Below are 13604 nucleotides of genomic sequence, written 5' to 3'. Positions count from 1 at the left end.
TACTTTTCCTGAGGCAAGTGTGGCTCAGGGGCAAACATTTTAGGTGTTTTGTGCACATATACACACAATGTCATAGTCACACACACACACACACACCACACACACACACACACACACACTGATCAAACAGATGCCATTTGAGAAAGCCCTAAAACATTCTGCCATGGTATCACTTAACTCACAGTGCTCTTTTCATCTCTTTATTTTAAGACAGAGTTTACAGACAGTGTTTGTACTGTGTCCTCTTAGATAAAACACAGTCTTTGCATTCCTTATGAAATGTATCTGTTGAGATTTGGGAGGGGTGGGCGCCAGGTGTTGGGTTACATCAAATCAGAGGGCCTTCCCTTTCCTATCTGAAGAGGACAGAGTCAAGCTACACAGAGAGTGCACAAATTAGACCGGTAGCGAGATGATTTTTAGGTTTGTGTGTTTGTGTGTGTGTGTGTGTGTGTGTGTGTGTGTGTGAGTGTGTATGTCCAGCTGTGTCAAACAACCCCCGAGACCAAAAACTTCAATATACTCAAATAGTGGAAAGATTTCCGCGAGTAACCTATAACATCGAGTTAGTTTTACTTTTTACTTTTTTTACTTTTTCAATGTCACAAATACTGCACCATCCTAAATTATATCAAAATTACTGAAAAATATATTAATTAAGGACTTGAAAAATGGCAAACATGGGGTGTGATGCACTTTGACAATGAATGCGTGGAAACCTTTCATTCCGATGCAAATCATGGCAAAATCAAATCTCCTTCATTAAAAATGTTGATTGTTTTCTAGGTTGCTCCTGATTTGCATTTGCATTGGAAATAAATGTTGCTTTACGGTTGTCATTTGGAATTTACTTTGAAAGTCTAAACCGGAAATTATGTGTTGGGTACCGGTAGAAACTTGACGGTGTCGGAGCAGAGAGAGTAGGGATTGTTCGGCGGCGTAGCCCCCATCCCATAGCGCACGCATGTTCAGTGGACTCGAATGGTGTGAAGCCCCAGATGAGGGACTCAGACGTCCGGGAATGACAGGCGCTGTCACCGGGAGTGACAGCTTTCACTCTAACCTACTCCACTAAAACTACTCCAGCTGACATCTAACACTGATCCGGATCGGATCCAGCCAGGCCAGGACTATGCCAGAGATGGAGAAAGGGAGACCACCGGAAAATAAACGCAGCAGGAAACCCGCGCACCCCGTAAAGAGGGAGATCAACCAGGAGATGAAGGTGAGGGCGAATTTGTGTCATGTCCAGATTCGTTTTTCTACAGTAGACATGTTATTAGCGGAGTGATAACTTTTCTGCTCCCCGCTTCTTCCTACCGAGCCCAGCGAAAGTCAACTGCGCACAAATCAATGCAGAGCATAATCAGACACACACCGAGTTTGTTTTCAATTAGCGCTCTTCATGTGCGTTTTATGTAAGCAGCCATATCTCATTGAGACGTTTTATTTGCAGGATTGTATGAATGCATTAAGCAGACTTCAACCCCTGGAAAACTAATAAACTATCACAGTAAATATTTAGTGTTTGTCTAAACTAAAAAAAAAATAAAATAAGTGCAACACAAACACGCACTCAGTGATTGAGAGAGTTGGAGGCTAGTTTTTAAATAGATGTTAGCAGTTGAGAAAAGCAGGTTGGCTTTGCCTTCCAGTGACGCCATGTCAGGCCAGCTGTGGCCAGAGGCGCTCACTGTAATGTCCAGCGGAGATCCAGATGTGCGTCATTTCTTCCTCGCTCCTGCGGCGGGCACACTTGTTATACCGCAGAGGTTTGCTCTCATGCCTCCCAAAAGAGAGAGGGCATTTATATCCTTTAAATAGCCTTCCACAGCTCACGTCTAAAACATAAAATGTGCTTTCACACGCCTTCAAAGGATGCAAACGCCACACTGAACTCATGCGAATTGAACACTTCACTTAATAACCTGCCTTTTAACAATCTCTGCCCTGTTGCTTTGAAGGACAGTTGCTCTCGAGGCAGTAATAAGTTAAATCACAGTACCAGACATGACTCCCCTCCCACCATTATGAGCCCATTACTGCATGGAAACTAATCCATGGATTGTCTGTTTTGTTTGGGGTTGGACACTGGCTATTTGAGACTGTTGACTGCAGTGGTAAGGGATATGTGAGGCTCCTTCAAGAAGCACAAAAATCTAAAAAGACAAGCAGTTTCTGGGGTACATTCTGGCCTCTCGTGAGAGAGGAAATGTGCTCTTTTTGTGTAAGTGGTTTGGATTGTAGCGTTTGATATCCAGGGGAGGTGTAGTGTTACAACTTAACAAATTTTAATCAAAACATGTGAAATGCTATCCACACTTGATGTAAGCCTGCCTGGGCTGAATCTCAGGGTCAGCCCCGGTTTGTTGCCTTTGGCTGCTGCTCTCTATGTGGTTTGGGATATGGCTTGTCACTCTCACAAAGCAGATGTTTGTCTGAACTGCCAAAAAGAAACAAAAACAACATTGTGGGAAGCGGAGGGGTGAGCGAAGAAACAATTGCCCGTCTTTCGTTAACAAGAAAACCGAAAAACTAAATGACGCTGAGTTGTATGCATATATGAGAGTTGCAATCATAGGACCCCACAATAGCAAAATTAGGCGTGATGGGAAGCATACATTCCCCAAGATTTGCACCATTATAAGTCAAATCATGAAAGGGCAACATATAAAGAATAAGACAGGGACAGCCAGAAAAGCAGGCAGGCAAACTGACTTCTTGTTAGGGAAGAGGTCCAGCCCAGTGTTGTCTCTGTAATACATCTGTTTCAACACCACATTCAGACCTACTCCCTCCACGTCAGACCCAAGAGCAGCACCAGATACCGGATACTTTAACTTTAATCAACACTAGGCATATTTAGCTGGATATGATACCACTGCTTGCACTCACCCACACACTCTCCCAGACACACACACACACAAAAACACACAGCAGAAAGTGAGCAAGCAAGGGAGAGATCCATTTCTTTGAGGCCCTAGTGCAGAGTAGAGGTCGGAGTGAGGAAAGCAGAGGAAAGAATGTGCAGTCAGTACTACAGCACTACAACATCACCACAGCAGACTGGCTGTGCTGGAAAAGGGTGAAACGTGAGAAGCAGTGCTGTGTCGGGTGTCAGGGCTGGAAGGTTCTGGGGTAGAATGGAGGATGGCGAAGATGACGGGGGCAGAGGAGAGAAAGAGAGGCAAGAGGAGGACAGGAAAAACTGTAGAAAGAGAGAGGGATAGAGAGAGACAGAGCGGTGGACATTGGAGAGAGAGTGAGAGAAGAAGGGAGAGGAGCGGGGCATTTCCGAGAACCGTGGGACCTCGCTGTGGTGTAGGGTGTCCCGCTCTGATTTCTGCCCGTTCTGGATCAGGTTTCTCCTCCAATCCAGTTCTCCCAAAGCCACAGAGAGAGGTGGGTGGATGAAGAGAGAGACCTTTGTATTTTTTTTTTTTTTTTCATCTGGTCGTAATAAAAAAAACACGACCACACATCCCATCTGTGGAGAACAGTTTTCTTTTCTCCCTCTTTTTTCCAATTAAGAGAGATAAACAAAGGATGATTCATAGATTTCACACTGGTGTTAGGTTTTAAACCTTTCCGTCTCAGATTTAGCAAGAGTAAACAACTTGAATACATCATGGAAAAACTGTCATACTGTACTCCACTGTGTCCGTATTCATTTCTCCAACTGGGCTGGGGCTGAAAAAGAATCCCTCGCTTAGATTTAGAATAGGAAGGTCTGATTATGTTTAGCATAGGATAAAAAGTTCCACAAACAAACTTAAGATGTAGGGTTGTAAGACAGGCACAGTTTCTCATTTGCAGGCATGGTATGGGTCGCTTACCCTTACCCTTTACATTCAGTGTTCAACACTTATTGCCTCTTTTTCCCATGCAGACATTTGCAGAAAGCACCATGAACGAGCTCCTTGGATGGTACGGATACGACAAAGTCGATCTCAGAGACTCAGAGGCCAACGAGATCAGAAACTACAGAGAGAGGCGTCAGCACGTGTCTGTGCTAAAAGGTGAGGGCTGGTGTCCAGTTCTCTGTTAGAATAAAGTTCTCCCAAATGTATCTATCTAACAGGTTCTGCAGGTTTTAGTGCAGACACTGAGTCACTGTTCAAATTTGGTAGACATACTCTCCTATGGCTGTACCTTCTCAAGTTTCACTTATTCAGATACATCTGTTGTTTCTCAATCAGTGTAGGGAACTGTTACAGGTGCATAACATATGCTGGACAAACAGTGGATTTATGCTATTGTGTTACATGGTAGATCCAAGTTACAGCCTTTTTTTTTTACTTCCAGAAAACTCATTGCCAAAACCCAAGAGCATGGACACCAAAGTCAGTCACTCAGTTCTGGCCATGAAGAGTGGAGAGAGAGAGTCCTCCAGTGTCCCCTCCTCTTCGTCCTCCTCTTCGTCAACGAGTTCCTCCCTGACCACTCCCAAGGAGCACAAGAGCGCCCCTGTCATCGTGCCCCTTATAAAGCCATCAGCAGGTAGTGTGGGCTGTGGGGATAAAGATTGTTATCCCTGCGAATTCTATGCACTAAAGATTATTGCCCTCCTCCAAAGTTCAAACAAATAATTCATGACGAGAATTATAGCGTTTGGTTGCTGTGAGGCTGTCTTGAGGGAATAGCGTAGGGATGAATGTGCTGCAAAGAGTAAAGTGGCTTCGCAATCACATAACATAACATCTCTCCCTATGCTACAGTTAAACAGTGCCATCATTTTGGTTTAGTTTAGTGTCATTCTGTAGGATTCTTTTTAGTACATATCATATTAAGATATGTGCATATGCCAATGGGGCTTCACGAGTCTAGAGAAAGAGAGATACATGAAGTTAGCTGTGGATTAATATGTTTTTAAGCAAGTAAAATGCAGATAACAGACTGAGAGAAATTAAATAGACAGTAATGTTCCTGTCACACTGCAGTACATTGGAAGTTGCAGCTTAATCCAACGTCAGCACAATCAAAACACAATATCAGATAATAAGGCCTAACAGGGGTGTAAGCAGGATTGTTGGCATCCCTAAAAGACTACCATCCTGAGTCTTATTTAGTTAATTGAATGTAGGGTATCTTAGGAGACACTTGGACAGAAAGAGGACAGTTGACTTATGTCTCTTGATTCTGTTGTAAAAAGTCAGCTCTCTGAAAACGACTTAGCCTTTAGCTTTTCACAACGTCTGTAATCAACACCAGTCTCATCCTTCTTCTAGCAGCCGCTCACAGTTCTTAAGCACAGGGACACTTCATCAAGGTGGTGTACTACTACCTTCGCAAATTACACTCATTAATTGCCCTTCTCTCTTCTGCTTTTCCCACTGCAGTGGAGGATGTGCAGAATGTGCAGATAGTGTGTGTTTGGTGCCAGAAGGAAGGTGTAAAACGCTACTCTCTATGTATGGGCTCAGAGCTCAAGAGCTTCTGCAGCGAGAAGTGTTTTGCCGCCTGCAGACGGGCATACTTCAAACGCAATAAGGTTAGTGGTAAACAAAAATTGTATGCAAATACAGCACTGTGGGCAGTACCAAACATTTAGCTGGGGTGGCTTCCTTGATGCTGATAAATGGAAATCTACATGGTGGTAAGTTATCTGTATAGTTGCTCTCCTATTGTTAGAAATATTAAAATGATTAGTTGGTCACATGCATACACATGCACATCCAAACACTATATGTTGACAAAGGCTGTTTCAGCTGTGTCACTTTCCATACATCAGCTTTAGGCATCAGGGTAGGTAAGTAGGTAGGCGGTGGAGTGAGGCCTCTGAGAACACATGTTCTAATTATTATAGAGAAGCCAATGTAGGAATGGCGGGTGGGAGGTCAAAGTTTGTGGAGGACACCTAGTATCAGTTTCATGTTAATGGAAGAGGGGCCGGCCATTTAGTGCTTGTGGTCTGGAGGACAGAAAAGCTTCAACTATGGGCAACTACTGTGATGCTCATTGCCACAATTTTTCACCCTTCATTATGACATAGATATACCGTTTTTAGAGGTGCGGGGTGACAAGCGAATATATCGCCTTTCACTCTTGCCATTGTTAATACTCTGTTTATTCATATGACAACAGAGAAAAAAAAGGAGTGCTGAACTGACTTTGTGCTACAAGCCCTCTAGTTTTTCGGAGGCGGAGGGGAAAGCATTGCCGTTGGCTTGTCGCTGCTTGTCTGAGAGGAAGGCCAGGGGGCCTGGGGTGAGGTGTCCACTTTCAGTGCATACCTTACCTTCAGCTGCCTCATGTTTCGTAACTCAACACGACTCATTGGGTCACAGAGATGGGGGAGCACTCGAATCCATAGCATATCAACTTACGGGAATCAAGAGGAATTTCCCAGATTAATACTGGCAGGGCCATTAATAATACCACAATACATCACCTGTATTATCTCCCTACTCAGTTGTAGAATCATATCTATTTCACAGCTGTTTCTACATTTCTTTCCCGTTTTCGTTCTGACCTTTAGAGTTTGGTACCTTGCTTCTAACTATTTCTGATCTTGATAACAAGGAATTTCAGTTGAAGCTATTTTTCACACTTATGTGAGAAGCTCCAATTCAGTTTCGTGACCACAGAGTAATTCCAGTCTGACATTTTGATTTAAAGCAACTGCAGCTACATCATCATGAATTGGACAATTAATCCATCAAAGGTGGGGTGAAATCAGGGCTGACAAACTGCCTAACAGTGGTTCATGTCATGTGTGTCACACTGTTGTTTTTCCCTGTCAGGCCAGAGATGAAGACCTCCATGGTGAGAGATCGCCTCAGCACCCCCATTCAGAGGACTCGCCCAGACTGGTGTTGAAGATAAACAGCAATGTCAGAGTAAGCGGACACTATGAATGTCTCTATTGTTTTCCAGTGTAAAGTATTATAAGTATGCTATGAAATTACAAGATCAAAATAGCTTCTAAACGCATGTAGCTTGCAGCCTTGGAGAGGCTGTGAAAAATTCAGCCTTTCTCTGGTAACTGTGTATTTGTACAAAGGTCTTAATGATTTCATTTAAGATCTATCACTTCAATGACCCCCCGAAGTCTCTCTCACCTGTGTCGCAGGTATGTGACTGGTGCAAGCATGTCCGTCACACTAAAGAATACCTGGACTTCGGATCTGGTGAGGAAAGACTCCAGTTCTGCAGCACCAAGTGTCTGAATCAGTACAAGATGGATGTTTTCTACAGAGAAGCTCGTGCAGCTCTCACCAGCACGAGCTCCAGCCCAAGTAGAACTACTCAGGAGGCGAGGATGGACAGCAGTGTGGCCGGGCAAAAGCTACTCACTCCTGAGTCTTGGAACAGCAGCAACAACAATGGGGAAGCCCGTCATAGAAACATATCCCCTAAAGCACCTTCAATTATCCATGGATCAGCAGAGTCTACTTCCATTTCCTCCACAGAGCCATCCTCTAGTTCTTCCTCCAAGGGCCCTGTCTCCGGGGTGAGGACCCTGGAGAGACCCATCCATCCTCCTCCACCTCCCTCTGCTGTTGAGGTGCCATCCCACCCTATTCCTCTTCCTCTTCCACCTCCTATTCGCCCACCCATGGAACATCAGACCATATCTCAAATCCCTATTCCCTTCATCAGACCTCCACTTCATGCTCAGGGCCTGAAAAGCCCCCTTGCTAATCCTCCCCGACACCCAGCTCCTCCTTCCAGTCCTATTCAAAGGCCTCCTCACTCTCCTCATCTCCAGCCCCCTGCCTCATCTTCCATAAATCCACCTGGTCTGATGCATCCCTTTCCAGGAGCCTACTTTCCTGGCTTGCACTCCCCTCCTCTGAACATATTGCCAAGAGGTCCTGTTCCTATGCCTCCCATAATGAACTTTGGTATCCCTTCCTTTAGCCCTCTCTTGCCTCAGCCTACTGTGCTAGTGCCTTATCCCATCATTGTACCCCTTCCTGTCCCCATTCCTATTCCTATCCCCATTCCAGTCTCTTCTAAGGCAACCATGGAAGCTCCGAGCCACAGTGGAGTTATCCAGCCTGTGCCAGAGGGGGTAGACAAGGGTAGATCCAGGGCTTCGAGGCAGTTATCTCCAGGGATCCCTGAAGGGGACAGCAGACTGTTAGCCAGTAAAGTGGGTGGAACCTTGACTCAAGGTCTCCCCTCACCAAGTGAAACCAACACAAGAGACACTGCTTGGGTTAAAACTGAGAGGCTATTCCCATCTCCAACATCTACACCCCACAGTGGAGCATCCTCCCCCAGGGCGCAGTACAATGAATCCCCGCCTTCAGCCCCGGGGTCTGACGTATTGACAGACTATAAGCAGCAGCAGTCAGAGCGACAAGTCATCCAAAGGGTTCTTCAAAGGACCCAAGTGAAGCTGGAGCCAAGTCCCAATGGAGTGGTGGACCTATCAGGGCTGGGGGCATCAGTAAATGGGCAGGGTACCAGGTCAGTGCTCCATGACATCATTAGACCTACCCCTCCTCTACCACGGTCCCCTTCACATGACACTGTCTACCACCACCAGGATGTTCACACTCCACCTTCACACACCCCACCCAGCCCCACAGGGAGCAGCCATCTATACGATGCCACGTCTTCTGTCCTGAGACCTCATGACCACGGTCCCAATGGAATGTCCTCATCCATACCTACCAGTCCGGACTCGTCCCTACCACAGAGAGTACCAGCACAGCCTCATGACCCTGCAGTCAGTGAGCTAGAAGCTATCAAAGAGAACAACTGCTCTGGTGTTGGCCCAGTGCGGGTCGAGGGCCCAGTCATGCAGTCAGAAGAGCCCTTAGCAATAGTAGCGGATGTAGGAGAGGACCCCCATGTTCCTGATGAGGACCATGCTTATGCCCTGCCCACAGCGCCAAAGACAGGTGGGACCACCACCCCGCTGCTCTTGCCTAAACTCAGGGACAAGGGCAGCCTTCGGACATCTGCTAATGTGCCCGGTGTTGGAGACATGGAGCCAGCTCTGAAGAGGCGGTGCCTACGAATCCGAGATCAGAATAAGTAGATGGAGGTGAGAGATGCTATTAAAAGGCAAGGCATAGTACACATGATCCCGCTTTCACTGGCTGTTGTTGTATTAGGTATTACTGAATTGAACATAGAAGAAGGACCCCAATCTATTCTATCTCCTTATTTTATCCAAACATCTGCAGAAGACTTGCCACAAACAACCAGTGGGTTTATTAGAGTATTTCCGACATTGCCAGGTAATTTTATAACAAATTGACTCTGTGTTTAAATACCTTTTTTAAGTTCTATTACATTGTTCCTTGTGGCAAACTCCATGCATTTGTTATTTTATGTCGATCACTTCAAAGAACAGAAATTATTTTCAAATGCCATTTAGCCAGGGATTCACACATAGATGAGGCAGACTTAATCAAGGGTCTCACAGCATGCGCATGGTCACTAAACAGCATGGCGCCAAAGAGAGAGAATCCCAGTAACCTGGCACTCCTCAGTGCTCTAAAGTTACAACGGGGGAAGAAGGTGGAGGGCAAAAGCAGTGAGAGTCACTTTGAAAGGTGATCACCACTACCTGACAGTCACAGTGCTTTGTTTGCATGGCAGCCTGTTTTGTAAGTTCAGTTTTGCCAAGATATGTGAGTGGGCGTTTGTGTAAGAGGGAGACTACATTTTAACCAATTAGCCAATGGTTGTATCCAGGTTAGTTTGCAATGTATGAGTAGGCAGTAGGTTAATTGTCTTAGACGGGGACAGCTGGTTGCTGCTTAATCAAAAGTGTGACCTTGAAGTTATGGGCTAGCGTGTGCAAACAGACACTCAGAGAGACGGGGAGAGAAAGACAGATCAAGCAAAGGCTGACTAAATGTGACCCTGAAGCCAAACGTTGTGATAGAGCTCTGGTGCTGGATCGGAAAACACAGCGGATGACCCACGGCGTTCCGATTACACATGTCATAATGACACCCTGTTCTGGCTTTCGTTCATCTCTCTCCCATGCAGGACTTTTGCACTTTTTCCTCCTCCTCCCATTTTAATCCTTTTCTTTCTCTTTACCCCACTCTTTAACCACTGTCCCCTGCCAAGCAGATGTTGTTGTTGAACTGCAGCAAAAACACCCTCCTTTCTTTGGACCAATCAAAGGCCCTCTTGATTTCACTTGCATGATTGGTAGTTCAAATGGCTGTAACACCACCCGTGTTCCTCGCCATAATGAGATCATGTTACCATTTTACTGTATGCCCTGAGATTAATCCACTGATATTACATAGATGGTTTGGATTTCAGCCGGCCTTCTTTTCTCTCCATATTCTGCTCCAAGTGTCCAAAGGCCAGGGGTCAACTTAATAATAGTGTTTTAAAATCGTAGCTGTTGATAGAGAAAACACAACATAAACCTTTATCTTATACCTCAGATGTTTTGGGCCCAGGCGGTACGAGATTCACTTTCACTAAATGAGTTCCTACTTCACTCTTTGTCATTTGTTGTGGTTTCATGCATCCCCTTAGTAACCAATACATATGAAATCACAGTGTGCTGCTTGTGTCGTGCAGAAGGATTTATGGCTCTGCGTTGTGTGTAATGGGAGCTGGCTGCCGTATGTGAATGACTTTAGCTGGCCACCTCTGTGCTCTCAGCTGAACATTGCTGTCCTGTTCTATTGTCTGTGGTGCTAAACATCTTTTAAAAATGTCCAACACTGACAGAATCAGCAGCCAACTGGAGGATTTCACCTCAGGAAACAGCCCTCTTTTTTTTTTTCGTCTCAGTTTTCCATGCCTTTATTTGGGATATTTTATAGCCCCATGTAATCTGATCCCACCACATGGGTATTTGCTGAGCGTTTGAAACTAAAACGCAATGGGACAGAGGGAGTACAGAACCCTGGTTTGGCCTGTGTGTGTGTGTGTGTGTGTGTTTACATTTAATACGTGTGTTTGAATGAAAGTCTGTGTAAGTGTGTGAGAGAGAAAGAGGCCAGATGTTCTTGGCTTGATTGTGCCCTGTGCGACAGTTATCTGAGTGTTGACATGACTAAAAGCGTCATTCTCAGTGTTTATGTAGAATGGGCGGATTAAGGAATGAGTGTCCATAACAGGAGGGGTTGATATTAGATATGGTAGAAATGGAAATTACATAGAAACAGCTAAAAAATGTATAAGATCTCACCAGTCTCCTTCTCTGTTTCCTTCTCTTTTTCATTGGTCTCCCCCCTCTAATGAACAGACTCCCTGTTTAACACTGTATGGCAGTGCCAGATTCAGTGCCATGCCCTCTTGTGGACAACACCAGTGCTAACACCCTCAAAAGCCTGTCAGCCCACCAGAGGGTTGCTCTGCCTGTAGATCAGCAGGGTGCCAGCCCAGGAAGGAGTCCAGATGGCCATATTAAGTCAACGAGGGGGAAGAACACAACACAGTCGCACATTTTGTCTTGGACCAAAGAGAATTGCTGGCTTGTGTGTTATGTTATATTCAATGAGCGCTTGATATGGAGCATCTCAGATCTTCCCCCTGCCTGACATTGTCCTATTGTGTGTTAACTATGTATACGTGTGCACAAGTTAGTGTTGCTGCCCAGATGTGCTCCTCCTCCTCTCCTTGCTCCACACAGCAGACACTGCTCTGATCAGCCTTGTGTGGTCTTCTCAGATGGAGCCTGAACATGATCTCTTTCCAGGGGAAATGGTTTGTTTTCTCTGCCCAGCTTGCACAAAGAGCCACATTGTTCCTCTTCCCATATCCCACGCTGACTCCCCACTCCAGGTTTTGGGTTACCTGGCCGACCGGGGCTCAGACTTCAGGAGCTTTTTTATTTTTTTGACCAACAGCCAGAAATATAGTATACCACCACCTCTCCACCCAATCTAAATACAGTACACACTATACACACAAGTTCTGAGGTTTGACTCCTCACAACAGATCGCCTGTGATTCCCTGTTCAGCTCACTTCTTTCAAGGGAGGAGAGAAATTCTGCTGAAATTAAGACTTTACCCTTGGGCAGAGACACTTGGGAGGGCGTCTGGCTGGGCTTTTAAGACAAAACAACCCGATCTCTGAGGACAGACGATGCTTGCTCTGCCTCCTTTGAAAAAATGTAAACGTACACATTATAAATGAAGGGACACCTGCTGACATACAGTAGTCGAGATGGTCTGTGAACACTTTAGTCAACCTGATGACGCAGGTAGATAAATGTGTGATTTTCAGACCCTCCCTCATCATTCGCCTGATCTGCCAAAGCTTTAATAGCAAATCAGAATATGAATCACTTTTAGCACTAAGTGCCATGCATATTCATGGGAAATTCAAATCTTGAGCATTCATGGCACATGGAAGCTCAACTGATCCTGATTCTGATTTTTATTGCTTCATGTTGCTGGCTCTGATCAGAAAATTCAAAATTTTACTAATATTACCAAATGTGGTGTTATATGCAACTGTCAAATGCTGTAGTATGCAGCAATCAGTATTACAGTTCCCACTACTGGGGATACCTAAAGAGATTTGATCCAGCTAGATCACGTAGAGGCTTTGCCATCATTTGTCCAACATTGTAAGGATTTAGTTTTCTAGTTGAACTCTACACAGACTCTATTTTATGTTTTTAAATTATGGATGATGCATCTGTAGATTTTCACAAATGTGCTTTATTCTTCATTTGTTCTTTTTTGATCATGGTATTTGGGAGTGCCGAAGCTCTTAAATGACCTTTGTCTTTAGGTTCCTATACTGTATCCCCACCAGAGAGCAGTGTTTTCCTTTGTAACTTTGCCCTTCTCTGACAAGAAAGCACCAGGAGGCACAGTGGCAGTCTACGGACACCCTCATGATAAGACAGCACACAGCGCTGCACCCAGTGCCAACTGATTGATATCCACTGCCAAGTAGAAAGCTTTTCCTCTACATTTTACTGCCATTAAGTTATCGCTAAATCCAACCACTACAGCAGTGTCATATCAAGGGTACAGTCAGCCACCCCATTAAGCCTCTTAGAAGAGTTCGCCAGTCCCCTGATAGTCACGGTCTTCTCCTAGAATAACTCTAAATGTGGCCCACCCCATCATCATTCCAAAACCACACGTCAGTTTGTCTGTGTGTTTGTGTGAGTGTGTCTACACAGGCAACTCATTTGACTGTCTCCCCGCTCATTCCAGTGTACATCCTCACCACAGGTGATGCCTTTATGTTAGTGTCATCTATCTGGCAAGCGGACTCAACAGCTTGTATGAGCTGGTGATGACATTGCTCCATTCGAACAGCTGCTGTGTCAACAAGCGGTCTTCGACTCTGACGCCAGAGGCCAAAACATTTTTTAAAAAAGACATTATTAAGACTGCCATTATTGGTATTATTGCACATTTTAATCATTGCCATTTCTGACCTGATACGGTTTGTGTGTTAATCCATCACTTTGACAAAACATACTTTTGTGTCACAGGTTTTTTTGTTGTTGCCTGAAATTCATAGGTACTTTCTGAACTCCCCTATCAAACATTTAGCCCACTGCCTGAATAGATTGTTGACAGATTCTTTGTATTTCAATATAGATTCAGTAACCAAGAGCTTTGGTGAAGACCTCTTTGTAAAGTAAAATGAATAAAGTTATTAAGAGCAAGGGAGTCTCTGTTGTTGTTTTTTGGGTTTT

The 13604-nt window shown here is 44.9% G+C and overlaps 1 protein-coding gene across 6 annotated transcripts; it reads left to right on the top strand.

The window, feature by feature from the left end:
* Positions 1-898: 898 nt before the first annotated feature.
* LOC137102446 (sine oculis-binding protein homolog) lies at positions 899-13265 on the top strand. 6 transcript variants are annotated; one of them, XM_067481988.1, is made up of 7 exons: positions 899-1225; positions 3890-4019; positions 4306-4500; positions 5340-5491; positions 6744-6839; positions 7073-9001; positions 11183-13265. In XM_067481988.1, the coding sequence occupies exons 1-6, from the start codon at positions 1133-1135 to the stop codon at positions 8993-8995; spliced, it is 2589 nt and encodes an 862-aa protein (XP_067338089.1). In that variant the 5' UTR covers positions 899-1132; the 3' UTR covers positions 8996-9001; positions 11183-13265. The 6 variants fall into 6 exon arrangements, with proteins under 6 accessions (XP_067338089.1, XP_067338088.1, XP_067338086.1 ...); XM_067481987.1 differs by having other exon boundaries at positions 7052-9001; XM_067481985.1 differs by having other exon boundaries at positions 7025-9001.
* Positions 13266-13604: the final 339 nt, after the last annotated feature.

The sequence above is a fragment of the Channa argus genome, chromosome 17 (genome assembly GCF_033026475.1).
Source record: "Channa argus isolate prfri chromosome 17, Channa argus male v1.0, whole genome shotgun sequence".
NCBI classification, from domain to species: Eukaryota; Metazoa; Chordata; class Actinopteri; order Anabantiformes; family Channidae; genus Channa; species Channa argus.
The sequence above is the reverse complement of the archived record's forward strand: the minus strand, read 5'-3'. Positions and strand labels throughout refer to the sequence as shown.